Raw genomic sequence first — 26,367 nt, forward strand, 5'->3', positions numbered from 1 at the left:
ATGTTCTAATGGGCATTTTTCCCTTGTAAATTAAAAAAGTAATTACACTTTAGCTTTTGAATTATTTGTATATTAGCAGTTAAGTTATTTAGCAGGGACATTTTGCCATTATAAGTAGGTAAATGATATTTAATTGATCTTTAAATAAACATATGTTCTTGTAAGTAAACAATTAAAATAATCTGATGTAAATACTAAAACTAATCCAGAATTTTCATTCTTTAAAAATTTTAGAATGAAGTTTTGGAAATTGCCCTGGATCAAAAGGGACTCACCAATGATAGAAAAATTGCTTTCATTGATAAAAATAAAGATCTCTATATCACTTCAGTGAAACGATTTGGGAAGGAAGAACAGATTATCAAACTTGGTAAAATAATTGTAATACATTTAAATTTTTTATTATTTTCAGTATTCTTAGATCTACTCTTTATATTATACTAAATAGCTTGTTTGAATGAATCTGTGAATAATGCTTTGGTCTCCTAACATTTCTTAGCTATTTAATTCCATTTTGATAGCAAGTCTTTAGCTGCTGCAACTAAAGTGGCATTGAAAAAAAGACATGTAGATTAAAAATATAATGGTTCTGGGTAAAATGCTCAAATATTTCCATAAATTTTTATGTGAATTTTTGCACATGTTTTCACTATCATAAAATACTCATACCTACCAGCAGTTAGTTGGGGTCTTATGCATCAGCTAATTTTAAAGATATGTTTTTAATACTTATATAATGGAAATAATACATTAACATTCTTTTTAAAATAAGGAACAATGGTGCATACTTTGGCGTGGAGTGATACGTGCAATATCCTTTGTGGACTTCAAGATACTCGATTTACAGTGTGGTATTACCCCAATACGGTTTATGTGGACAGAGACATTTTGCCTAAAACATTATATGAAAGGGATGCAAGGTAACGTTTTACTGTGTGGGATTGTTTATTGTCATCAATAAAACCAACAGAGTGTTGTATTCTTGCTTCTAATTTCATTCCTACAAAATAATCTTTTATGTTACTTAGTTAATTAATAAATTATTCAGCTAAAGCTAATTTAATGAGATTTAAGTGACAGAATGAAGTTGAAAGTGTTGTATTGATGTAATACTACTTATTTATATGTTTCTTAAATGGATATAATTTTTTCTTATATGACTTTCAGGTTTACTGTTGTTTAATGGTAACTCAGGTAGTTTTTTCAATGTGGTGTAATTATTTTATTTTAGGCACTCAATATTTTTCCGTGATACACAATTTTATGACAGCCTTTACTCTTTCCCATTTTATCATTGACCTTGAGACTCTCAGAAATGTATGTCTCTCTAGAATTGAATTTTAAAATTGATATTAAATATAGAAAAAATACATAAATTTATTAAAAAGTCTTTTTTTAAATTTTACATTCTTCAGAAAATCAAATGTATTTATATTCCTAAATTCTCTAAGAAATAGCAGGGAGATCTCTTATTCTTGGCAAACTAGAAATACAAAGGCTTCTCAACGCCAAATCTTAGTTTAACTTTCATATCTCTTTTGAGTTCATTTTTAATATTCAAGCTCACGTTAGCAAAACCAGAGAGGCATCATATAAAAAAATTAGTTAATGAAGAGAAGTTAGTCTCTTTACTTAAAATTCACCTCCTGTTATTATGAGAAAATAATCTTGGAATCAAATTTTTAATGTTTGCACTTTCAAAAGCTGAAGCCAAGTACTTTAATCATTTCTGTGATTTACCTTAATTCTTAGGAAAACAGATCATTTCAAATGCTTTTAGGCATAGTTGTCAAATATGTAATAATTTTTGTCATGTTAAAATGTTTGTATATTTTGCTCTAAGTGTACATAGCAAGTTAGATTCCAATATTTGTTTGAAGATATACATTCTCCCTGGAATTAACTTTCTTGGGGTGCATTTTGGAGATTGTAGATTTCATATGTATGTTGGGATCAGCTCCCAAATTTAAATTGTATGAAATTTTTTGCTCAGAATATAAATTGCATTTTGCCTTTTTTCAACAGTGAATTTAGTAAAAACCCCCATATTGTGAGTTTTGTTGGAAATCAAGTAACTATAAGAAGAGCTGATGGCTCTCTGGTTCACATCAGCATATCACCATATCCTGCTATTCTCCACGAATATGTAAGCAGTTCAAAATGGGAAGACGCTGTAAGACTTTGTCGTTTCGTTAAGGTACTTTACATTTCAGATCCACAATTGTATATATATTGTGTATTAGTTTATACAATATCTTTTTGCAAAATGATAAATCATAAGAGCTAAGAGTTGGAAAAATTGTAAACAAGATCACATCTTTTTTTTTTAATAAGTGATGTCATGAGAGAGAGAGATAGATGTTGCTGTGTGATTTATTCTCTGAAGAAGCAAGCCGTTTCTTCTTTCTGGTACATATAAAAAACTTTCATGGAACTTTATTTAAAAGTCAGATTCCCAGGTTCTAACCCCAAGGTTTAATTTATTAAATCTAGTGAGCCTGGACATATTTTTAAGTTCCTCAGATGATTTGTTATAGCTAAGGTTAAGAACCATTCACTACTTTAGATCAGCATTTTCCAACCTAGTTGAATTAAGTATTTTCTGAGCATATTTGACCACAGAACTATTTTGTTTTACATTGTTTAATTCTCTTAGAATACACTTTTGTAAAAGGACTTTTAGGTGGTTTTCCTTACAATGTGTTATTGATGACATTCCGCTCTAATAGCATTGTCTGAAAACCTCACTTTTTCTCTAATTCCCTGCAGTTGCATTCTTTGACATCAAAAAGACTGGAGGGCTTATAACCTTGAGTTATCATTAATGTCTATCATAAGTTCAAAAATAAACCTTTTTTAATTAGAAATGAACATTTCACAAAAAATTTATTCAAAACTTTCTCTATGTGTTATAACAGCATCAGTTCAGTTCAGTTCAGTCGCTCAGTCGTGTCCGACTCTTTGCGACCCCATGATTGCAGCACGTCAGGCCTCCTTGTCCATCACCAACTCCCGGAGTTCACTCAGACTCAAGTCCATCGAGTTGGTGATGCCATCCAGCCATCTCATCCTCTGTTGTCCCCTTCTTCTCCTGCCCCCAATCCCTCCCAGTATCAGGGTCTTTTCCAATGAGTCAACTCTTCACATGAGGTGGCCAAAGTACTGGAGTTTCAGCTTAACATCATTCCTTCCAAAGAAATCCCAGGGCTGATCTCCTTCAGAATGGACTGGTTGGATCTCCTTGCAGTCCAAGGGACTCTCAAGAGTCTTCTCCAACACCACAGTTCAAAAGCATCAATTCTTCAGCGCTCAGCTTTCTTCACAGTCCAACTCTCACATCCATACATAACCACAGGAAAAACCATAGCCTTGACTAGATGGACCTTTGTTAGCAAAGTAATGTCTCTGCTTTTCAATATGCTATCTAGGTTGGTCATAACTTTTCTTCCAAGGAGTAAGCGTCTTTTAATTTCATGGCTGCAGTCACCATCTGCAGTGATTTTGGAGCCCCAAAAATAAGATCTGACACTGTTTCCCCATGTATTTGCCATGAAGTGATGGGACCAGATGCCATGATCTTCATTTTCTGAATGTTGAGCTTTAGCCAACTTTTTCACTCTCCTCTTTGACTTTCATCAAGAGGCTTTTTACTTCCTCTTCACTTTCTGCCATAAGGGTGGTGTCATCTGCATATCTGAGGTTATTGGTATTTCTCCTGGCAATCTTGATTCCAGCTTGTGCTTCTTCCAGCCCAGCGTTTCTCATGATGTACTCTGCATAGAAGTTAAATAAGCAGGGTGACAATACACAGCCTTGACGTACTCCTTTTCCTATTTGGAACCAGTCTGTTGTTCCATGTCCAGTTCTGACTGTTGCTTCCTGACCTGCATACAGGTTTCTCAAGAGGCAGGTCAGGTGGTCTGATATTCCCATCTCTTTAAGAATTTTCCACAGTTTATTGTGATCCACACAGTCAAAGGCTTTGGCATAGTCAATAAAGCAGAAATAGATGTTTTTCTGGAACTCTCTTGCTTTTCCGATGATCCAGCAGATGTTGGCACTTTGATCTCTGGTTCCTCTGCCTTTTCTAAAACCAGCTTGAACATCTGGAAGTTCACGGTTCAAGTACTGCTGAAGCCTGGCTTGGAGAATTTTGAGCATTACTCTACTAGCATGTGAGATGAGTGCAATTGTGCAGTAGTTTGAGCATTCTTTGGCATTGCCTTTCTTTGGGATTGGAATGAAAACTGACCTTTTCCAGTCCTGTGGCCACTGCTGAGTTTTCCAAATTTGCTGGCATATTGAGTGCAGCACTTTGACAGCATCATCTTTCAGGATTTGAAATAGCTCCACTGGAATTCCATCACCTCCACTAGCTTTGTTCATAGTGATGCTTTCTAAGGGCCACTTGACTTCACATTCCAGGGTGTCTGGCCCTAGGTGAGTGATTATATCATCGTGATTATCTGGGTCGAGAAGATCTTTTTTGTACAATTTTTCTGTGTATTCTTGCCACCTCTTCTTAATATCTTCTGCTTCTGTTAGGTCCATACCATTTCTGTCCTTTATCGAGCCCATCTTTGCATGAAATGTTCCCTTGGTATCTCTCATTTTCTTGAAGAGATCTCTAGTCTTTCCCATTCTGTTGTTTTCCTCTATTTCTTTGCATTGATCGCTGAGGAAGGCTTTCTTATCTCTCCTTGCTATTCTTTGGAACTCTGCATTCAAATGGGAATATCTTTCCTTTTCTCCTTTGCTTTTCGCTTCTCTTCTTTTCACAGCTATTTGTAAGGCCTCCTCAGGCAGCCATTTTGCTTTTTTTGCATTTCTTTTTCTTGGGGATGGGCTTGTTCCCTGTCTCCTGTACAATGTCGTGAACCTCCATCCATAGTTCATCAGGCACTCTGTCTATCAGATCTAATCCCTTAAATCTATTTCTCACTTCCACTGTATAATCATAAGGGATTTGATTTAGGTCATACCTGAATGCTCTTGTGGTTTTCCCTACTTTCTTCAATTTCAGTCTGAATTTGGCAATAAGGAGTTCAGGATCTGAGCCACAGTCAGCTCCTGGTCTTGTTTTTGCTGACTGTATAGAGTTTCTCCATCTTTGGCTGCAAAGAATATAATCAGTCTGATTTTGGTGTTGACCATCTGGTGATGTCCATGTGTAGAATCTTCTCTTATGTTGTTGAAAGAGGGTGTTTGCTATGACCAGTGCGTTCTCTTGGCAAAACTCTATTAGTCTTTGCCCTGCTTCATTTCGTATTCTAAGGCCAAATTTGCCTGTTACTTCAGGTGTTTCTTGACTTCCTACTTTTGCATTCCAGTCCCCTATAATGAAAAGGACATCTTTTTGGGTGTTAGTTCTAAAAGGCCTTGTAGGTCTTCATAGAACCATTCAATTTCAGCTTCTTCAGCGTTACTGGTCGGGACATAGACTTGGATTACTGTGATACTGAATGGTTTGGTTTGCCTTGGAAACGAACAGAGATCATTCTGTCGTTTTTGAGATTTCATCCAAGTACTGCATTTCAGACTGTTTTGTTGACCATGATGGCTACTCCGTTTCTTCTAAGGGATTCCTGCCCACAGTAGTAGATATAATGGTCATCCGAGTTAAGAGATACCCCACGTCCAAGGTAAGAGAAACCCAAGTTAAGATGGTAGGTGTTGCAAGAGGGCACCAGAGGGCAGACACACTAAACCATAATCACAGGAAACTAGTCAATCTAATCACACTAGGACCACAGCTTGTCTAACTCAATGAACCTTAGCCATGCCCTGTGGGGCCACTGAAGATGGGCGGGTCATGGTGGAGAGGTCTGACAGAATGTGGTCCACTGGAGAAGGGAATGGCCAACCACTTCAGTATTCTTGCCTTGAGAACTCCATGAACAGTATTAAAAGGCAAAATGATAGGATATTGAAAGAGGAACTCCCCAGGTCAGTAGGTGCCCAATATGCTACTGAAGATCAGTGGAGAAATAACTCCAGAAAGAATGAAGGGATGGAGCCAAAGCAAAAACAATACCCAGTTGTGGATATGACTGGTGATAGAAGCAAGGTCCAATGCTGTAAAGAGCAATATTGCTTAGGAACCTGGTATGTTAGGTCCATGAATCAAAGCAAATTGGAAGTGGTCAAACAAGAGATGGCAAGAGTGAACATCAACATTCTAGGAATCAGCGAACTAAAATGGACTGGAATGTGTGAATTTAACTCAGATGACCATTGTATCTACTACTGCGGGCAGGAATCCCTCAGAAGAAATGGAGTAGCCATTATGGTCAACAAAAGAGTCCGAAATGCAGTACTTAGATGCAATCTCAAAAATGACAGAATGATCTCTGTTCGTTTCCAAGGCAAACCATTCAATATCACAGTAATCCAAGTCTATAACAGCATAGCCACAATGAAATTTCCACATCATTAATTTATTAAATTATTTTTTTCAGTGCCTGGCTCAGCAATCTTTTATTTTACATTAAAATATAACCTTGTTATATTTTAATTCAGCCATGTAGTTGAAATAATTGTTCTCATATTTCACTTTAGGAACAAACCATGTGGGCTTGCCTAGCTGCTATGGCAGTTGCTAATCAAGATATGACTACTGCAGAAATAGCCTACGCAGCAATCGGTGAAGTAAATAGTGTTTACTTATGTTTATGTGTTTTTGTATGTTTGTGTGTATGTGTGTGTGTTTAGCTGTAATTTGTTACTATATACTTCAAATATTTTTCTTTCTTTTTTAGATTGATAAAGTTCAATATATCAATTCTATAAAAAATCTTCCATCTAAAGAATCAAAAATGGCCCACATATTAATGTTTAGTGGGAACATACAGGAGGCTGAAATTGTTCTTCTTCAGGCTGGCCTTGTTTATCAAGCAATTCAGATCAATATTAATCTCTACAACTGGGAAAGGTAATTAAAAATTTTTCATCAATTCCAAAACCTGACTGATCTTAATGTATTCTTCTATCTACCACTCAGTAAATTACATTTTCCATTGTACTTAAGAGTTTCCTGATATCATATAAAAATTTATTCACATTTATATTTGTGAGTCAGTTCAGTCCTTCAGTTGTGTCTGGCTCTTTGCAGTCCCATGGACTGCAGCATGCCAGGCTTCCCTCTCCATCACCAGCTCCCAGAACTTGCTCAAACCCATGCCCACTGAGTTGGTGATGCCATGCAACCATCTCATCCTCTGTCGTCCCCTTCTCCTCCCACCTTCAATCTTTCCCAGCATCAGGGTCTTTCAAATGAGTCGGTTCTTCACATCAGGTGGCCAAAGTACTGGAGTTTCAGCTTCAGCATCAGTCCTTCCAATGAATATTCAGGACTGATTTCCTTTAGGATGGACTGGTTGGCTCTCCTTGCAGTCCAAGGGACTCTCAAGAGTCTTCTCCAACACCACAGTTCAAAAGCATCAATTCTTTGGCACTCAGCTTTCTTTATGGTTCAACTCTCACATCCATACATGACTACTGGACATGACAGTAGACTAGACAGACATTTGTCAGCAAAGTAATGTCTCTGCTTTTTATTATGCTGTCTAGGTTGGTCATAACTTTTCTTCCAAGGAGCAAGTGTGGTTTAATTTCATGGCTGCATTCACCATCTGCAGTGATTTGGGAGCCCAAGAAAATAAAGTCTGACACTGTTTCCACTGTTTACCCATCTATTTGCCATGAAGTGATGGGACCAGATGCCATGATCTTAGTTTTCTGAATGTTGAGTTTTAAGCCAGCTTTTTCACTCTCCTCTTTCACTTTCATCAAGAGGCTCTTTAGTTCTTCCCTTTCTACCATAAGGGTGGTATCATCTGCATATCTGAGGATATTGATATTTCTCCCGGCAATCTTGATTCCAGCTTTTGCTTCATCCAGCCCGGCATTTGTATGATGTACTCTGAATATAGGTTAAATAAGCAGGGTGACAATATACAGCCTTGACGTACTCCTTTCCCAATTTGGAACCAGTCCATTGTTCCATGTCTGGTTCTGTTGCTTCTTGAACCAGAACTGTTCAAGAACTGTTGCTTCTTGACCTGCATACAGATTTCTCAGGAGCCAGGTAAGGTGATCTGGTACTCCCATCTCTTGAAGAATTTTCCACAGTTTGTTGTGATCCACACAATCAAAGGCTTTGGCGTAGTTAATAAAACAGAAGTAGATGTCTTTCTGGAACTCTCTTGTTTTTTCAGTGATCCAACAGGTGTTGGCAATTTGATCTCTGGTTCCTCTGCCTTTTCTAAATCCAGCTTGAACATACTTGTGAGTAGCCTGCCATTAAAGATTTTTGCCATCTCTGACTCGTGATTAATTAGATGTTGTCTGTGAAGAAGAAAACAGAGTCTAAGATGGCTCCAGAATTTCTGGGTTTAGTAACTGGATAGATGGTGGTAAGAATATTAGCAGGTTTGGAAGGGATGTTGAATTTGAAATATTTGTTTAGAGATATGTGATAATAGTTGATTATTAGACATGGAGCTCAGGAAAGATTTTAAATAGAGATGTAGACTAAGAGTCATCAGCAAACGGATGGTAGTCGAAGCCAGAAGGATGGATGCAATTGCCTGGGGTATGTGTGGAGTGAGAACACATCGACTCTATTTGCGGGATGGGTGAAAGAGAAATTCACTGAAAGGTGGGGATAAAGCAGTTAGACAGGCAGAGAGAGGATCCAGGAAAGATTTGTTAAGCTAAGAAAGACAAACGAAAGGATTTGTATCAAGGAGCGGTCAGTAACCTTCCCTGCCAGCTTAGCCGTTGAGACAGGTTGCTTTCTGAGCCTGAGTGGCAAACTTCTCTTCTCTATGGCATATTATGTTTCTCTGTTCTTTTTCTTCAGGTATATATCTCTTAGTGAACAAGGTTGTATTGCTTATATACACCTGAAGTTACTATGTTATAAAGTTGGCATATTGATTTTTTCAGGTTTGAAATGTCTTTCATCATCTTTGTCTCTCTCTGTGCTTAAAAAACTAACCACTATTTTTTTAATTACTGGCCCCTTATATCCTTATATCCCTTAGATAAGAATTTTTATAGATATCCTGTCTCTATCTTCCCCTTGAACAGGAATAATAAAAATGGCTAACAAAAGTAACAAACAATTTTGGTATGGACATACTATGGTCTCTTTATTTAATTTATACATTTATACAGGTCAGCCATTCTATTTCAATGCTTTATTTACACAAATCTGTTGTCATTGTTTAGCTATACAAAGGATTGTGAAAACTATTTTAGATTCTGAAAACATGAATAGGCCTTTGTTCTTGAGTTCGGTTTAGTCATAATTCATAAATACTTAAGTAGTTTGGAAAGTATGAATAATATTTTTAAAACTATATTAAAAAACTGATGAAAAATTGTACATATCATTACTAAACTGAGTTTCATGAGAAATGGCGAATAATAGTGTTTACAGCATATTCTCAATTGATACTTTTGAGAAAATAGTTATGTTGATAAATTTTAGGCATTACTATTTATACAGCATTCTGAACACCATCCAATATAACAAATATTTTAAAAATCATCTTTATATTAGAAAGCTTACAATCTATTTAAGAATTCTATTTTATTGTCCTTAATAATAGTGAAGCTTCTACTTATTGATGCTTATGATGTGTCAGAATTGTGTTCAACGCTTTCCATATATCATCTCACTTTGTTATCACAACATTATACAAATGAAGAAGTTGAGGATTATTTGTAAGTAAGTGGCAGATCTAGGATTTGAACCTGAGCCTTCCAATATCACAGCGGACCTGAATTTTCTATTATTACTGCAATAAAGTATATACTGCTGATACTACTACTTACATTTTTCTGTAGGATTGATGTTTCTCTTTTATTATTTATCTTTGTAAACTTTTACATTTACAAAGATTTTAGATTATATACTTCTTGAAGGATAAAAACATTTTATCATTTTATCTTATCTGTGAACATAGCAGGTACTTAATTTCATGCTCTTAATCTTTATGCAGTACTCAATCATTTTGCCATACACTTCCTCTGCAAACACTGAATGTAGATACATACAGTGTGTAAGTGTCAGAGCAGGTTTTGATGAAGCAGTTTGCCTCTTATGGTTTCTATTGATGGCCTATAATACAGCCCTCTGAACATTTCTTGTACCTCCTTGACCTAAGTGAATATCATGTCTTTCCAGAGGACCCTCCTTGCCTACATCTCAAATGGAGTCAGTTTATTCTTTCCAACTCCACATTCATTAGGTCTGGATGTGTGTGATGGCTCAGTGGTAAAGAAACTACCTGCAATGCAGGAGACACAAGTTTTATCCCCTGGGTCGGGAAGATGCCCTGGAGGAGGGCATGGCAGTCCACGCCAGCATTCTTGCCTGGAGAATCCCATGGACAGAGGAGCCTGGCGGGCTACAGTCCATGGGGTTGCAAAGAGTTGGACATGACTGAAGCGACTTAGCACACCTATGCAAACATCTTTACTTGTCTGGTAAAAATCTCTGATCCTTTGAGACATGTCATGTAACCATTCTTCTCTCTGCAGTTAATTTCACGTCTTCTCTACTATCCCTATATCCTACCCTCCATGCTGCTCCTTCCCCTGCTCTAGTTCTCAGCATAGGACCCTGCTTTAAGATATTAGGTGTCAGGGAGAGGGGAAACAAGAAGGGGAGAGATGTAACGGGGAAAGAAAAACAAACACTTGGTGCTCCTCTGCTCCTCCTATCTACTTGGCATCTCCTTTCTGTTTTTTATCTAAACTATAAACCAATGGGTTGGTCAAGTGTTGGTAGACCTCTGTGCCTGCCTGATAAGTTGATAAAGGTCAAGAAGCATTATTCAAGGCTTCTGATTACTATTTACATGCTTTTTGTTGCTGTTGTTCAGTCGCCCAGTCATGTCCGACTCTGCGACTCCATGGACTGCAGCATGCCAGGCCTCCCTGTCCCTCACCATCTCCTGGAGTTTGCCCAAGTTCATGTTCATTGCCTCAGTGATGTCATCCAGCTATCTCACCCTCTGACACCCTCTCCTCCTTCTGCCCTCAATCTTTCCCAGCATCAGGGACTTTTCCAATGAGTTGTCTGTTTACATCAAATGACCAAAATACTGGAGCTTCAGCTTCAGCATCAGTCCTTTCAGTGCATATTCAGGGTTGATCTCTCTTAAGATTGACTGGTTTGAGCTCCTTGCTATCCAGGGGACTTTGAGGAGTCTTTTCCAGCACCACAGTTCAAAGGCATCAGTTCTTTGGTGTTCTGCCTTCTTTACGGTTTAGCTCTCACAACTGTATATGACCACTGGGAAGACCATAGCCTCGAGTAGATAGACCTTTGTTGGCAGAGTAATGTCTCTGCTTTTCAACACTGTATAGGTTTGTCATCGCTTTCCTGCCAAGAAGCAGTCATCTTCTGATTTCATGGCTGCAGTCACCATTAGCAGTGATTTTGGAGTCTAAGAAGAGGAAGTCTGTCACTGCTTCTACCTTTTCCCCTTCCATTTGCCTTGCAGTAATGGGGCCGGATGCTATTACCTTAGTTTCTTTTAATATTTAATCTTAAGCCGGCTCTTTCACTATCCTCATAAAGAGGCTCTTTAGTTCCTCTTCACTTTCTGCCATTAGAGGGGTATCATCCGTATATCTGAGGTTGTTGATGTTTCTCTTGCTGTCTTGATTCTGGCTTGTAACTCATCCAGCCTAGCATTTCTCATGATGTGCTCAGTATATAGGTTAAGCAAACAGGGTGACAGCAGACAGCCCTGTCACATGATCTTGAACCAATCAGTTGTTCCATACAGGGTTCTAATTGTTGCTTTTTGACCCACATACAGGTTTCTCAGGAGACAGATAAGATGGTCTGGTATTCACATCACTCTAAGAGACTTCCACAGTTTGTCATGATCCACACAGTCAAAGGCTGTAGCATAGTTGATGAAACAGAGATAATGTTTTTCTGAAATTCCCTTGCTTTCTCTATGATCCAGTTAATGTTGGAAATTTGATCTCTAGTTCCCCTTCCTTTTCTAAATCCAGCTTGGACATCTGGAAGTTCTTGGTTTGCATAATGCTGAAGCCTAGCATGCAAGACTTTAAGCATGACCTTACTAGCATGGGAGATGAGTGCTATTGTCCGATGGTTAGCACATTCTTTGGTACTACCCTTGGGAATTGGGATGAAGATTGACCTCTTCCAGTCCTTTCCGTCACTACTGGGTCTTCCAGATTTGCTGACATAATGAATACAAAACCTTGATTTATACACTTAAGACTCCCAAATATGTATCTCTCCTAGCCCTCTATCTTGCTCATGTTTGCTGTCAGAATCCAATTATCTACCTGCCTATTCAGCATTCCATTGGATGTCTCATATGTTTGAGTTCAAATTTATATTTATTCTCTCATAAACTTGATCCTCTTCCAAAGTAACCTGTCATCTTTTCAATCTATCCAAAGCTGGAAATTTAGGAGTTACTTTTGACATTTTCCTTTTCCCTGTAGCACTCATCCTCTTTACTACCAGCACCCTTGTCTAAGCTGATCCAAGTTTTTCTTGGTATAACATTATCTCTGCATCTACTTTGTCCTTTTCCTATCCATTCATCACACTGTAGTCACTGTGATCTATTCACAGTGGAAATCTGATCATGTCACTCTTGACCCCTGACTCACTTAAATGAAACCCTTAGTTTCCCATCACTTTTAGCAAAATATCAAAGACTGGCTAAGAATGACTTCAAATAATCAGCAGAAGTAATTATAATTGCTACAAAACACTCAAGAAGCTTTATGTATTATCTTCATTTCCAGATTCTACAGCTATTTCTGAAATCAGTTGGAATATTTGTTCCTATTGCATATTCATTCATTCAGTAGATATTTAATGAGTGTCTGCCATATGAGGGATATTTAGATATTACATGGAAATCCATTTAAAACAACAACAATAACAGTCTTTTGGTAAAATGTATGGTCATTTTTAATGACTTGTTCGAAAAGGCTGCTGAATGGGACAAAGACAAATGTAATGGTTAAGACTGGGAGCTTTGGAATAAGACCTGGGTTTGATTTCTGATTCTGCACATATTAGTTTTTTGTTTTTTTTTTTCACATATTAGTCATGTGATCTTGGACAGGTTACTGAGGCTCTGTAAGCCTGTTTCCTTGTGTTTAAAATGATGATAATTACAAGAAACACATGTTTGTTGTCAGGGTTAAGTAAAATAGCATGTGAAACTCTCTTAGCTTACTTTGTTGAAGGTTTATTATGTATAATAAACCTTCAACAAATAGTAGCTATTGTTCATTCTTTAAATATTTATTGAGTGTCTCTAATGTGCCAGGTTTTAGGACTGGGGATACAGCAATGAACAAAACTGACAAAGTCTGAGATGACAGTTTGATATTAAATGTTAGGACTAATATAAAAAGTAGGAGTAAGACATATAAATACTTGGATCCAGTATAGAAATCAACTTTATAACAACATAGTCCAAAGAATGGCCTGCTTAGAGAGTAGAATAATCCCCATCCACAAAGATATTCCACAGTTTGTTGTGATCCACAATAAAGCAGAAGTAGATCTTTTTCTGGAACTCTCGCTTTTTTGATGATTCAACGGATGTTGGCAATTTGATCTCTGGTTCCTCTGCTTTTTCTAAATCCAGCTTGAACATCTGGAAGTTCACGGTTCACGTACTGTTGAAGCCTGGCTTGGAGAATTTTGAGCATTACTATGCTAGCGTGTGAGATGAGTGCAATTGTGCGGTAGTTTGAGCATTCTTTGGCATTGCCTTTCATTGGGATTGGAATGAAAACTGACCTTTTCCAGTCCTGTGGCCAATGCTGACATAATGACATAAAAAAAGTTTATTTTCCAAATTTGCTGGCATATTGAGTGCAGCACTTTCATAGCATCATCTTTTAGGATTTAAAATAGCTCAACTGGAATTCCATGACCTCCACTAGCTTTGTTGGTAGGGATGCTTCCTAAGGCCCACTTGACTTCACTTTCCAGGATGTCTGGCTCTAGGTGAGTGATCATACCATTGTGATTATCTGGGTCTTGAAGATCTTTTTTATATAATTCTTCTGTGTATTCTTGCCATCTCTTCTTAATATCTTCTGCTTCTGTTAGGTCCATACCATTTCTGTCCTTTATTGTGGCCATTTTTGCATAAAATGTGCCCTTGATATCTCTGTTTTTCCTGAAGAGATCTCTAGTCTTTCGCATTCTGTTGTTTTCCTCTATTTCTTTGCATTGATCACCGAGGAAGGCTTTCTTGTCTCTCCTTGCTACTCTTTGGAACTCTGCCTTCAAGTGGGTATATCTTTCCTTTTCTGCTTTGCCTTTTGCTTCTCTTCTTTTCACAGCTATTTGTAAGGCCTCCTCAGACAACCATTTTGCCTTTTTGCACTTCTTTTTCTTGGGGATGGTCTTGATCCCTGCCTCCTGCACAATGTCATGAACCTCCTAAGAAATTTGTATGCAGGTCAGGAAGCAACAGTTAAAACTGGACATGGAACAACAGACTGGTTCCTAATCAGGAAAGGAGTACATCAAGGCTATATATTGTCACCCTGCTTATTTAACATATATGCAGAGTACATCATGAGAAATGTTGGACTGGATGAAGCACAAGCTGGAATCAGGATTCCCAGGAGAAATCTCAATAACTTCAGATATGCAGATGACACCACATTTAAGGCAGAAAGTGAAGAAGAACTAAAGAGCCTCTTGATAAGAGGAAAGAGAAAAAGTTGGCTTAAAGCTCAACATTCAGAAAACGAAGATCATGGCATCTGGTCCCATCACTTCATGAGAAATAGATGGGGAAACAATGAAAACAATGACAGACTTTATTTTCTTGGGCTCCAAAATCACTGCAGATAGTGACTGCAGCTGTGAAATTAAAAGACACTTGCTTCTTGGAAGAAAAGTTATGACCAACCTAGACAGCATATTAGAAAACAGAGACATTACTTTGCCAACAAAGGTCCATCTAGTCAAAGCTATGGTTTTTCCAGTGGTCATGTATGAAGGCAAGAGTTGGACTATAAACAAAGCTGAGCACCGAAATTGATGCCTTTGAACTGTGGTGTTGGATGAGACTCTTGAGAGTCCCTTGGACTGCAAGGAGACTCAACCAGTCCATCCTAAAGGAAATCAGTCCTGAATATTCATTGGAAGGACTGATGCTGAAACTCCAATATTTTGGCCATATGATGCGAAGAACTGACTCATTTGAAAAGACCCTGATGCTGGGAAAGATTGAAGGTGGGAGGAGAAGGGGACGACAGAGGGTGAGATGGTTGGATGGCATCACAGACTCAATGGACATGAGTTTGAGTAAACTCCGTGAGTTGGTGATGGAGAGGGAAGCCTGGCATGCTGCAGTCCGTGGGGTTGCTAAGAGTCGGACATGACTGAGGGACTGAACTGAACTGAACTAAACAATGATATTCAAACACAGGATGATAAAATTATGTGATTAACTGATTAACAATAGACTTTTTGCGTGCCTGTCTATATGGATGGTGACTTTTTATAAAAGATCTTATTTTTTCACTGCCATGGTGCGAGTTCAGTCCCTACAAGCAACACATGGTTAGGGAAAAAGAAAGCTTATGTGTTTTTTTGCCACGTGTATTTCTCTGTTTCCCTGGGAGTGAGTAAATAATAGGTCTCATAAACTAAGACTTCTAGGACTGTTGAAGCTGAGTGATGGGTACCTACTAGAATTTAAAGAAGGAAAAAGAAAAGAAGGCAGCAGGCAGATTTCTTCTGAATTGAACGTTTAATGGTCTGGTTGAAGAGGAGGATTCAGCAAAAGAGATCAGGAAGGGGCAAAAAAGATGAAATTTAAAAGCTACTCTTTATGGAAAATTTCAAACATATATAAAAATAGAACAGTATAATGAATATCCATGTACCCATCACTCAGCTTCACAGTTAGTGACTTGTGAGTAATCCCTACCCACCATTGTTTAAAGGCAGATCCCAGTCATCATATTATTTTATCTATGAATATTTCAGTATGTATCTTAAAGGGTTTTTTTAATCCAACCATAATATTATGATCACACCTTTAAAATTAATAATAATTCTATTCAGTATTCTTATTTCTCTGTTTGTCTTATATATGTTTTGTTTTGCTTTATGTTGTTTGATGTAGTATCCAGAAAAGATACATGCATTGTGATTGGTTGATGCAGTCTTAAGTTTCTTTAAATCTATAGATTCTTCTATTTGTTTTTTGTATTTTATTTGGGCTTAGAGAACTACTTTTTTTTTTTTTTTTTTTGAGAATTTCTTATAATCTAGACTTTGTTGATTGCATCTTTGTGGTATCACTTAACATGTTCCTTTGCCCCTGAATTAGCTGTGAATTGGTATTGAATGTAGAAACTTGATGACATACATACCTGCATGCTCAATCGTGCCCACCAGGCTCCTCTGTCCATGGGATTCTCTGGGCAGGAATACTGGAGTGGGTTGCCATTTTCTCCTCCATGGGATCTCCCTAGCCCAGGGATAGAACCCATGTCTCCTGGGGCTCCCGCAGCTCCTGCATTGGCCAGGTGGGTTCTTTACCACTAAGCCACCTAGAAAGCCGTAGAAACTTGATTAGGTTTAGATTAAAATTTTTCCTTCTTTTTGGTAAGGATCCGTCAGAATTGGTATTATGTGTGTTTCTGTAATAACTGGCCATCTGTCTTTTTTGTGACGTTAGCTATTGACAGTTTTTGCTCTGATCCGTTAATCAGTTATGGTGATATTCTAATTCTATCCTGCCAAAATTCTAGAATGATAGAATTTAAGTATTGGCTGATAAATATATCCTTAAATATAAATCCTTTTAGGATCCTTGAATTTCCATATTTATTTACATACTTTAGAAGAAAACTTTTTTTTTTTTTAATTGGCTACGCTGATTCTTCATTGCTGCACTAGAACTTTTTCTAGTTGTGGAGAGCAGGGGCTACGCTCTAGTTGCATTATGAGGGCTTCTCATTGCAGTGGCTTCTTTTGTTGCAGACCGCAGGATCTAGAGTACGAACTTCAGTAATTTTGGAATGTGGGCTCAAGAGTTGCAGCTTGTGGACTCTAGAGCACAGGATCAGCAGTTATGGTGCACAGACTTAGCTGCCTTGTGGCATGTGGGGTCTTCACAGAGCAAGGATTGAACCCATGTCCCCTGCATTGACAGATGGATTTTTAACCACTAGACCTCTGGGGAAGCCTGGGAACAGATTTTACTTTGTTAATATGTGTTATTCTATTTGAGAAGCATCATCTTGCTGCTTTGTGCTGCTATCATTTATATTTGAATTTGAAAATTGCCTGCAATTTACTAAGATGCAGCCCTTGAGGGCTATAGATATGCAAGTTATCCATGTGCCGTTCCCCCTGGACATTTGGTGGTGGTCTGTTTTAAAAAGCAAGTTAAGAGAGGTAGAAACTAGAAACTCCATGTATGCATATTGATCCTTTATGTAAGTACTAATAAAAATAGTTTCTTTTACTTATACCACTTACATAAAGTAATTTTGCTTCATTCAAGTTATGCAAAAATTATACTCTGAAGTTATAACATCTTTTTATATAACTTCCTTCTATTTAAAATCAGAGAGGATACATGGATTTTTTCCAGCCCCATAATCTAATGTTAAATTTGTTTCATTGCCAAATAACCATTTTAAAGCTAGAAACATACTGTTCCCGTAACTCTTACATAATTTGGAGTAAATTCCCTCTTAAATGTGGTAGAGAGACATTTGTTACCCAGGGTGTGCTTTTAGAGGCATTTACAATAGCACATATCATTTGACTGTTTACCTTTAGCATTGTTTTCAGTCAGATAATTAATACATATTTTATAATACTAATAATAACTATTATAATAGATAGTACTTAGTATCTAGTATCTAAATGCAGGATTAGACATCATATTCTATACCTTCTACATAATTAAATTTATTGATGTTCCATAACAAAGTATCTCTTTGGAATTTTTGGAAAGCCCCAAACCAGATGCTTATGTACTTCCTGCTTAGAACTCTTCATTTTGTGCAATCCAGAATTCCTTCCCCTGTCCTGTATAATCATAAAGAGATAATGGGAAATGGAACTCTAAGATGCCAAAGAGGTGGTTCACTGGAGTCTCCACCCATCGTACCCCACTGGAATCAGAGGGGGATAAAATGAGAGAGGCTTAGACGAGTTAAGGCATCTTTACTTCTGTTTCTCTTCTTTTGAGCCTCTATAAATTGTTTTTTGCCTGCTCTGGTTTTCTGCTTTTGTACCTCTATATTCTAGTACCTCTACATTTTTTTTCTCTGTATCTTTTTTTTTCTCTCTGAAAGACTTAAAGTCACAGAGAAATAAGGAAACTTTGTGAGGAGTTTGTGGTGGGTAGCAAATATTGACCCTTGCATTTAGCAATATTGTTTGGGCCAATATATTTTTATAAGAAATCATTGTACTAGACTTTGGCATTATCATTTATATTATATATGACTTATATTCATAATTTTTCTTACTATCTTTAATATCTCTCATTTGTTATTCATCAGTTAATACACACATAATATCTAAAATACTTTTTAAAGTTACTATTTATGTCAAACCGAAGCATGTCAAGAACCAAACAGATTTTCCTGCTAAGCAATCCCATGTTGAGAAAATTCTAGTTGTCTAAAAAAACAAGTTTATAATAGTTGGCTCTGATATACTGTGACCGCCTATTTCAAAGTCATATGGCATATTAGAAAGCAAGACAACTTGAGAAAAATTATACTCTGATTATTATGATGATCATTTCCCATACATGGGAACAATGAACAGTATATGTTGTGTGAAAATTGTATAAATCGTATGTTGAATTTGTTCTTAGTGCTTTCCTACTACTATCCTTCTATTTCTCTGTATATTCATTCTATTAATTTTTGAGAGTTCGATATTGAAACTCCAACAAAAAAATCTTTATTTACTTAAAAAACTAATTGTAATATATAATGGAGCTATATGTCACCTTGTTCTGTATTTTCCAAGTCTCCTGTAAATGTGTTGTCATATTTTTACAATTTAAAAAAATCCAGTGAGCAGTGTAGGAGAGCTATACTGTAGTAGGTTGTTCCTGGCTCAACTGATATGAGTTATGCATAAGATGATGGGCTGAGTGCTGTCCAAAACCTACATGCAAAAACAGATTTGGAACTGCGGAATAATATTTTCATCTCCCTCTGTATTATCAATATATAGATTTTATGCCTTTGGTGTTATACCTCTGATTTTAGTGGTTAATTTAGTTCTTATCTGCTATTTAAATAAAATATTACCTTAAAAATAACTTAGTTACATAGATAAATAGATATTAATTGGATTATAAAATTTAAATGGCTTTTAACTTTTTCTAAGACTCTGATGCTGGGAGGGATTGTGGGCAGGAGGAAAAGTGGACGACAGAGGATGAGATGGCTGGATGGCATCACCAACTCGATGAACATGAGTTTGAGTGAACTCCGGGAGATGGTGATGGACAGGGAGGCCTGGCATGCTGCAATTCATGGGTTTGCAAAGAGTTGGACATGACTGAGCGACTGAACTGAACTGAACTGAAGAACCAGATGGCAAAAGGCATTTTGTCAGACTTTTATCCTCAAATTTTATTTTCATAATACTAATATTTTTAATTTGCTATGCTAAAAATGTAAGGATATCAGTATTTAGTTAAATATTGAACAGAATAAATTCATTCAGTTCAGTTCAGTCGCTCGATCGTGTCTGCTGGGAAGGCCCAGCATCAGGGTCTTTTCCAATGAGTCAGCTCTTCGCATGAGGTGGCCAAAGTATTGGAGTTTCAGCTTTAGCATCAGTCCTTCCAAAGAACACCCAGGACTGATCTCCTTTAGGATGGACCAGTTGGATCACCTTGCAGTCCAAGGGACTCTCAAGAGTCTTCTCCAACACCACAGTTCAAAAGCATCAATTCTTCGGCGCTCAGCTTTCTTCACAGTCCAACTCTGACATCCACACATGACCACTGGAAAAACCATAGCCTTGACTAGACGGACCTTTGTTGGCAAAGTAATGTCTCTGCTTTTCAATATGCTATCTAGGTTGGTCATAACTTTCCTTCCAAGGAGTAAGCGTCTTTTAATTTCATGGCTGCAGTCACCATCTGCAGTGATTTTGGAGCCCCCAAAATAAGGTCTGACACTGTTTCCACTGTTTCCCCATGTATTTGCCATGAAGTGATGGGACCAGATGCCATGATCTTCATTTTCTGAATGTTGAGCTTTAAGCCAACTTTTTCACTCTCCTCTTTCACTTTCATCAAGAGGCTTTTTGTTCCTCTTCACTTTCCCAAAAGGGTGGTGTCTTCTGCATATCTGAATTTATTGATATTTCTCCCGGCAGTCTTCATTCCAGCTTGTGCTTCTTTCAGCTGAGCGTTTCTCATGATGTACTCTGCATAGAAGTTAAATAAGCAGGGTGACAATATACAGCCTTGACGTAGTCCTTTTCCTATTTGGAACCAGTCTGTTATTCCATGTCCAGTTCTAACTGTTGCTTCCTGACCTACATACAGGTTTCTCAAGAGACAGGTCAGGTGGTCTGGTATTCCCATCTCTTGAAGAATTTTCCATAGTTTATAGTGATCCACACAGTCAAAGGCTTTGGCATAGTCAATAAAGCAGAAATAGATGTTTTTCTGGAACTCTCTTGCTTTTTCAGTGATCCAGCAGATGTTGGCAATTTGATCTCTGGTTCCTCTGCCTTTTCTAAAACCAGCTTGAACATCTGGAAGTTCACAGTTCAAGTATTGCTGAAGCATGGCTTGGAGAATTTTGAGCATTACTTTACTAGCATGTGAGATGAGTGCACTTGTGCGGTAGTTTGAGCATTCTTTGGCATTGCCTTTCTTTGGGATTGGAATGAAAACTGACCTTTTCCAGTCCTGTGGCCACTGCTGAGTTTTCCAAATTTGCTGGCATATTGAGTGCAGCGCTTTGACAGCATCATCTTCCAGGATTTGAAATAGCTCAACTGGAATTCCATCACCTCCACTAGCTTTGTTCGTAGTGATGCTTCCTAAGGCACACTTGACTTCACATTCCAGGATGTCTGGCTCTAGGTGAGTGATCACACCATTGTGATTATCTGGGTCATGAAGATCTTTTTTGTAAGTTCTTCTGTGTATTCTTGCCACCTCTTCTTAATATCTTCTGCTTCTGTTAGGTCCATACCATTTCTGTCCTTTATCAAGCCCATCTTTGCATGAAATTTTCCCTTGCTATCTCTAATTTTCTTGAAGAGATCTCTAGTCTTTCCCATTCTGTTGTTTTTCTCTATTTCTTTGCATTGATCGCTGAGGAAGGCTTTCTTATCTCTCCTTGCTATTCTTTGGAACTCTGCATTCAAATTGGAATATCTTTCTTTTTCTCCTTTGCTTTTCGCTTCTCTTCTTTTCACAGCTATTTGTAAGGCCTCCTCAGACAGCCATTTTGCTTTTTTGCATTTCTTTTCCACGGGGATGGTCTTGATCCCTGTCTCTTGTACAATGTCACGAACGTCCGTCCATAGTTCATCAGGCACTCTGTCTATCAGAGCTAGTCCCTTAAATCTATTTCTCACTTCCACTGTATAATCATAAGGGATTTGATTTAGGTCGTACCTGAATGGTCTAGTGGTTTTCCCTACTTTGTTCAATTTAAGTCTGAATTTGGCAATAAGGAGTTCATGATCTGAGCCACAGTCAGCTCCTGGTCTTGTTTTTGCTGACTGTAAAGAGCTTCTCCATCTTTGGCTGCAAAGAGTATAATCAATCTGATTTCAGTGTTGACCATCTGGTGATGTCCATGTGTAGAGTCTTCACTTGTGTTCATTACAGACTTATAAAATGGTCAGGATAGTTGAACCCTTACTTTGGGCAATTCACTTGAATTTTCTTACGATTTCAGTGAACTTTTCAATGAGCATTTACCATACATCTACTCAGTAATACTCACCAAAGAGAAATGAAACCCACATCTCCCTTTAATAAATGTATAGGTTAATTCAAGGAACAAATTCATAATAGTTACAATACACTGTGAACAGGACTATAATAATAGTATGTAAGGAATGTTCTGTAGCACAGAAAGATGTAATGGTCATTTATTTCTCCAGGAAGAGCTGGTCAAGGAGAATAGATCATGTTTGGGCTGGACCCTGAAGTATAAATAGAAATTTACAAGATGGATAAGGTAGGGGCTATGACATACCTTTCATATTGAAGAATGAGTAGAGGGAAAAACAGAGCATCCCACCCTCTCACCCCAGAACTCCACTGCCCATAGAAGTCAACATATCAGTGCTGATAACATTTTATTTCTCATTATAGGGCTCTTGAATTGGCTGTAAAATACAAAACACATGTTGACACAGTTCTTGCTTACCGTCAAAAATTTTTGGAGACATTTGGTAAACAGGAAACTAATAAACGATACCTGCAGTATGCAGAAGGTGTAAGTATTATGCAGTATTTGATAATAATTATATGCTTTATATGTTATTTGTCTCAATGAGACAAAATTGAATAACTTTCCTACCGTAATCTCTAAAAATAACTGCTTCTTGTCTTTCAATGTTGCAGTTTTATTTTGACTATATAATTATATTACAGAATATTTTTCTGGACTCTTATAGCCATGTTTTGCTTAACTCAAGTCTGTTCTTACAGTTTCCAATTTATGTTAAGTTTGTGTCCTAACTGATATTTTTAGATAAACAACATAAAATGTGAGGATAAAGGCTTCTAATTTTGCCTTCCTAAAGGCTTCCTGAATTTTGCCTTCCACCAGCTGCCCTTTCTGTTCCAGGGGAATAAGCACAGAGGGCAGTGGCCAGAAGTTGGATACTTTGTCACTTTGCAGATTCTAGGGAGCCTGCTTGCACTTAAAGAGGTGCCTCGCCTGCGTAGACTTCACCACCTAGAACCAAAGAAAGCTGACCCTTTGCCTCTTAAGTTCCTACCAGAACTTAAGGTTTTGTCAATCCAGTTAGGAAAAAAGCCATTCTAGTACATACCAGCACACAAGGCGAGCCATGCCTAGAACAGAAATGATTGTGGCCACCTGCCCAGATACTTCTAGATTCAAATGGCAGAAATAGAGCTCACTTCTAGCCATGGGAGATCCAATTTGTAAACCCAAGACAGGGCTAACCTTTCTCCCAGCTCTGCAAACTAGTTGATTTCCTTATCCTTTTAGGCATTCATATATTCAAAATGTGTTTATAAGTACTCAGTCTGGATTAGGCACCACACTAGGTGTTGAATCAGACATGGCTTGTCTTCATGGAGCTTATAGACCACGTAGGGGCTTTCCTGGTGGCTCAGATGGTAAAGAATCTGCCTGCAATGGAGGAGACCCAGGTTTGACCCCTGGGTTGGGAAGATCCCCCGGAGAAGGGAATGGCTACCCACTCCAGTATTCTTGCCTGGCGAATCCCTTGGACAGAGGAGCCTGGTGGGCTACAGTCCATGGGGTCGCAAAGAGTTGAACACGACTGAGCGACTAACACTTTCACTTTCTTTCATAGACCCTGTGGGAGTGTTTCTCGGAATGTTCTGCTTCATTGTGGGGGTGGGTAAAATATATTAACCTGTCCTCTTTGGAAGAGGAAAGAGGATGTAGAGAGAGGTACCTACTAAATACATTATCCATTTGCTATATGTAGAATATCGAGTGTCATGAGTCACATTTTTGGACTTCAGGACAGTTTTCAGGGTAATGAAGACTTTGGAGCTATTCTTAGTTCTGCAGTGTAACTTCATCTGGATCCAGGATAGACACAGTTGTGGGTTTCTTGGTAGAAAGGGACATATTTTATAGAAGCTTCACAATTTTTTTTGTTTGATTCAGAAATGAATTGTTTGGGCTATTAGCCTTCCGTAAGAGCTCTGAGGGCTGTACTTTTTAATTCACAGAATATGACAGCAGCCACCACCACTATGGTGCAGAACAGCCCAGAAAATCATTGGTCAGCTAATCTCTTTTGTCTGTTTTGAAAATATGACATTATGTTGAAAATGAGCACCCACTTTAAATTTCCTTTACTATATAATTTTGAAGCAAATTAATACTACTCTGCTTCCTCTTCATCATATTATTATCAATATTTTTTTCACTGTGTTCACATTAGGTGCTTTTGAGGACATGGAAAATATAGTTTTTACCTCAAAGTTATATTTCAGATTCTGAAAACTTAAAACTCTTATCCTCTTTTTCAATATATATGTATTCAACTATAAATAACATGTTAATACTTCAATCATAAGAGTAGCTGAAATGTTCAAAATGGGATAATCAGAACAACATGACTTTTCTTGGGTATTTTGTTTGCTGTTTTTTGACTCCCTATGGCACCATGTTCTAGTTTCCAACTTGTCTTCATAAATGTAATTTGGAAGTTAACTAGAAATCATAAAACAGTATTTTAAGATGAAAATCTTAAATAAAAGCCGAAGAATAGATGCTTTTGAACTGTGGTGTTGGAGAAGACTCTTGAGAGTCCCTTGGATTGCAAAGAGATCCAACCAGTCCATCCTATAGGAGATCAGTCCTGGGTGTTCATTGGTAGGACTGATGTTGAAGCTGAAACTCCAGTACTTTGGCCACCTGATGCAAAGAGCTGACTCATTTGAGAAGACCTTGATGCTGGGAAAGATTGAGGGCAGGAGGAGAAGGGGACGACAGAGGCTGAAATGGTTGGATGGCATCACCGACTCAATGGACATGGGTTTGGGTGGACTCTGGGAGTTGGTGATGGACAGGGAGGCCTGGTGTGCTGCGGTTCATGGGGTCGCAAAGAGTTGGACATGACTGAGTGACTGAACTGAACTGAAGTGAACTAAGATGAAAATAATCTTTGACTTAACATTTCTTAACCAAAATTGTGATTATAAAAACTTTTTATTTCAGAACTAAGAATTGAATAGAAAAAGATCATTTTTGTAAACCTTGAAAAATTTATTATAGATAGCTGGTGAATTCAAATGGCTTCACAATGCATAACATAAAAGTTTATAAGAAGTGAGGCTTGACATACATTCATATTTATGAGCCCTGAAATGTTATTTGGGCCTTTCTAGTTTAAAATGTGGAAATCTGAGATCTATACAAGGTGTACTGTCTTCTAAGAACTCCATCAGAGTCATTATACCTGGTCTACAGTGGTGTTCAACTAGTGTTTGTAAGAGAATTCATTAGTCTGGCAAATAAAATCCACCTGAGGAATACATTCAGTTCACTGAATACATACTCTGTGCAAAAAGAAGAGTAGAGGAGCCAGGAAATGTTTAAACATTATGCTAGGAGAAAGAAAAAAGGAATGATAAATAGGAGAGAAAATAGTGAGAGATTAAGTGGTAGCTCATTTCCTGGATAATTAGTGATCTCTCATTCATTCAGTATTTACTGAGTACCTCCTGCAGACAATGTATTCTTCTTGGTGGTTGGGATATAATAGCAAACCTGGCAGACACTGACCCTTTGAAATTTGTATTCAAATAGAGGCCAAAAATAATTATATAGTTAATTGTTAATTTCATTTGCGATAATAGCTTTGAAGGTAGTGTCTATAGTGCTATAAGACTTTATGAATGTGGAGCCTGACCTAGAATGGGGGTATCAGTAAAGATTTTTCAAAGGAAAGCAAATGATGTTAGAGCTGAACTCTGAAGGATGGGTAGAAACCAATCGAGGGGACAGGGTGTGGGGATGGACACATTCCAGGATAGGGAAGGCTCTGAAGTGGTTAAGAATGATGAGCAAAGGGGAGGTTGACCTGAGAGTTTCATAGGGCACATTAGGTAAGTTGGATTTACCCTAAGATTAATGTAAAGATACTGAATGGAAGTGACATGATCACTTTTCCATTTTAAAAATCCCAATTTCTAAGTAGAAATGGAAACTTAGAATTTTTCACAAATTATCCTGTTTCCTTCCCCATTTGGAAATTATATACTTAGCATTTGTTAGTTTTAATTTCTTTATTTTTTCCACAAAATTATCTTGAGTAGGGTTTTTGTCAGTCAGTCAAAGGATATGATAATAAGAGCAAATGCATGGGGTCTTGAAAGAATGGTGAAGGAGTACAGAGGGGGTGCCTTGGGTTCTGAGTGACTGGAATATTGATGGGACCAGACATTGAAGCATCTTAATATTGTGCTAACAGATTTCATAATGAAGGCAATGCAAAGACTTGAAGGTTTGTAATCAAGAGAATGACTTGAAAGATAGCTTCTTAGGTGGAAGATGGTTTGGAGGTGAGGGTGATGACCAGGAGGCCAGTTACTATAATAGTTTCACCAG

At 37.7% G+C, this 26,367-nt stretch overlaps 1 protein-coding gene across 6 annotated transcripts in view; it reads left to right on the plus strand.

Annotated features, from left to right (window-relative positions):
- IFT80 (intraflagellar transport 80) overlaps positions 1 to 26,367 on the plus strand; it is a 129,904-nt gene that overhangs the window by 98,783 nt on the left and 4,754 nt on the right. For 5 of the 6 annotated variants that reach the window (XM_061417227.1, XM_061417219.1, XM_061417257.1 and 2 more), the window contains 6 exons: positions 235 to 370; positions 773 to 920; positions 2,026 to 2,197; positions 6,559 to 6,648; positions 6,759 to 6,931; positions 22,395 to 22,518. In XM_061417227.1, the coding sequence (XP_061273211.1) occupies positions 235 to 370; positions 773 to 920; positions 2,026 to 2,197; positions 6,559 to 6,648; positions 6,759 to 6,931; positions 22,395 to 22,518 (843 nt within the window). The remainder of the gene's footprint in view (positions 1 to 234; positions 371 to 772; positions 921 to 2,025; positions 2,198 to 6,558; positions 6,649 to 6,758; positions 6,932 to 22,394; positions 22,519 to 26,367) is intronic. The other variant, XM_061417236.1, reaches the window with a different exon arrangement.

This window comes from Bos javanicus, chromosome 1, assembly GCF_032452875.1.
Source record: "Bos javanicus breed banteng chromosome 1, ARS-OSU_banteng_1.0, whole genome shotgun sequence".
In the NCBI taxonomy this organism is placed as follows: domain Eukaryota; kingdom Metazoa; phylum Chordata; class Mammalia; order Artiodactyla; family Bovidae; genus Bos; species Bos javanicus.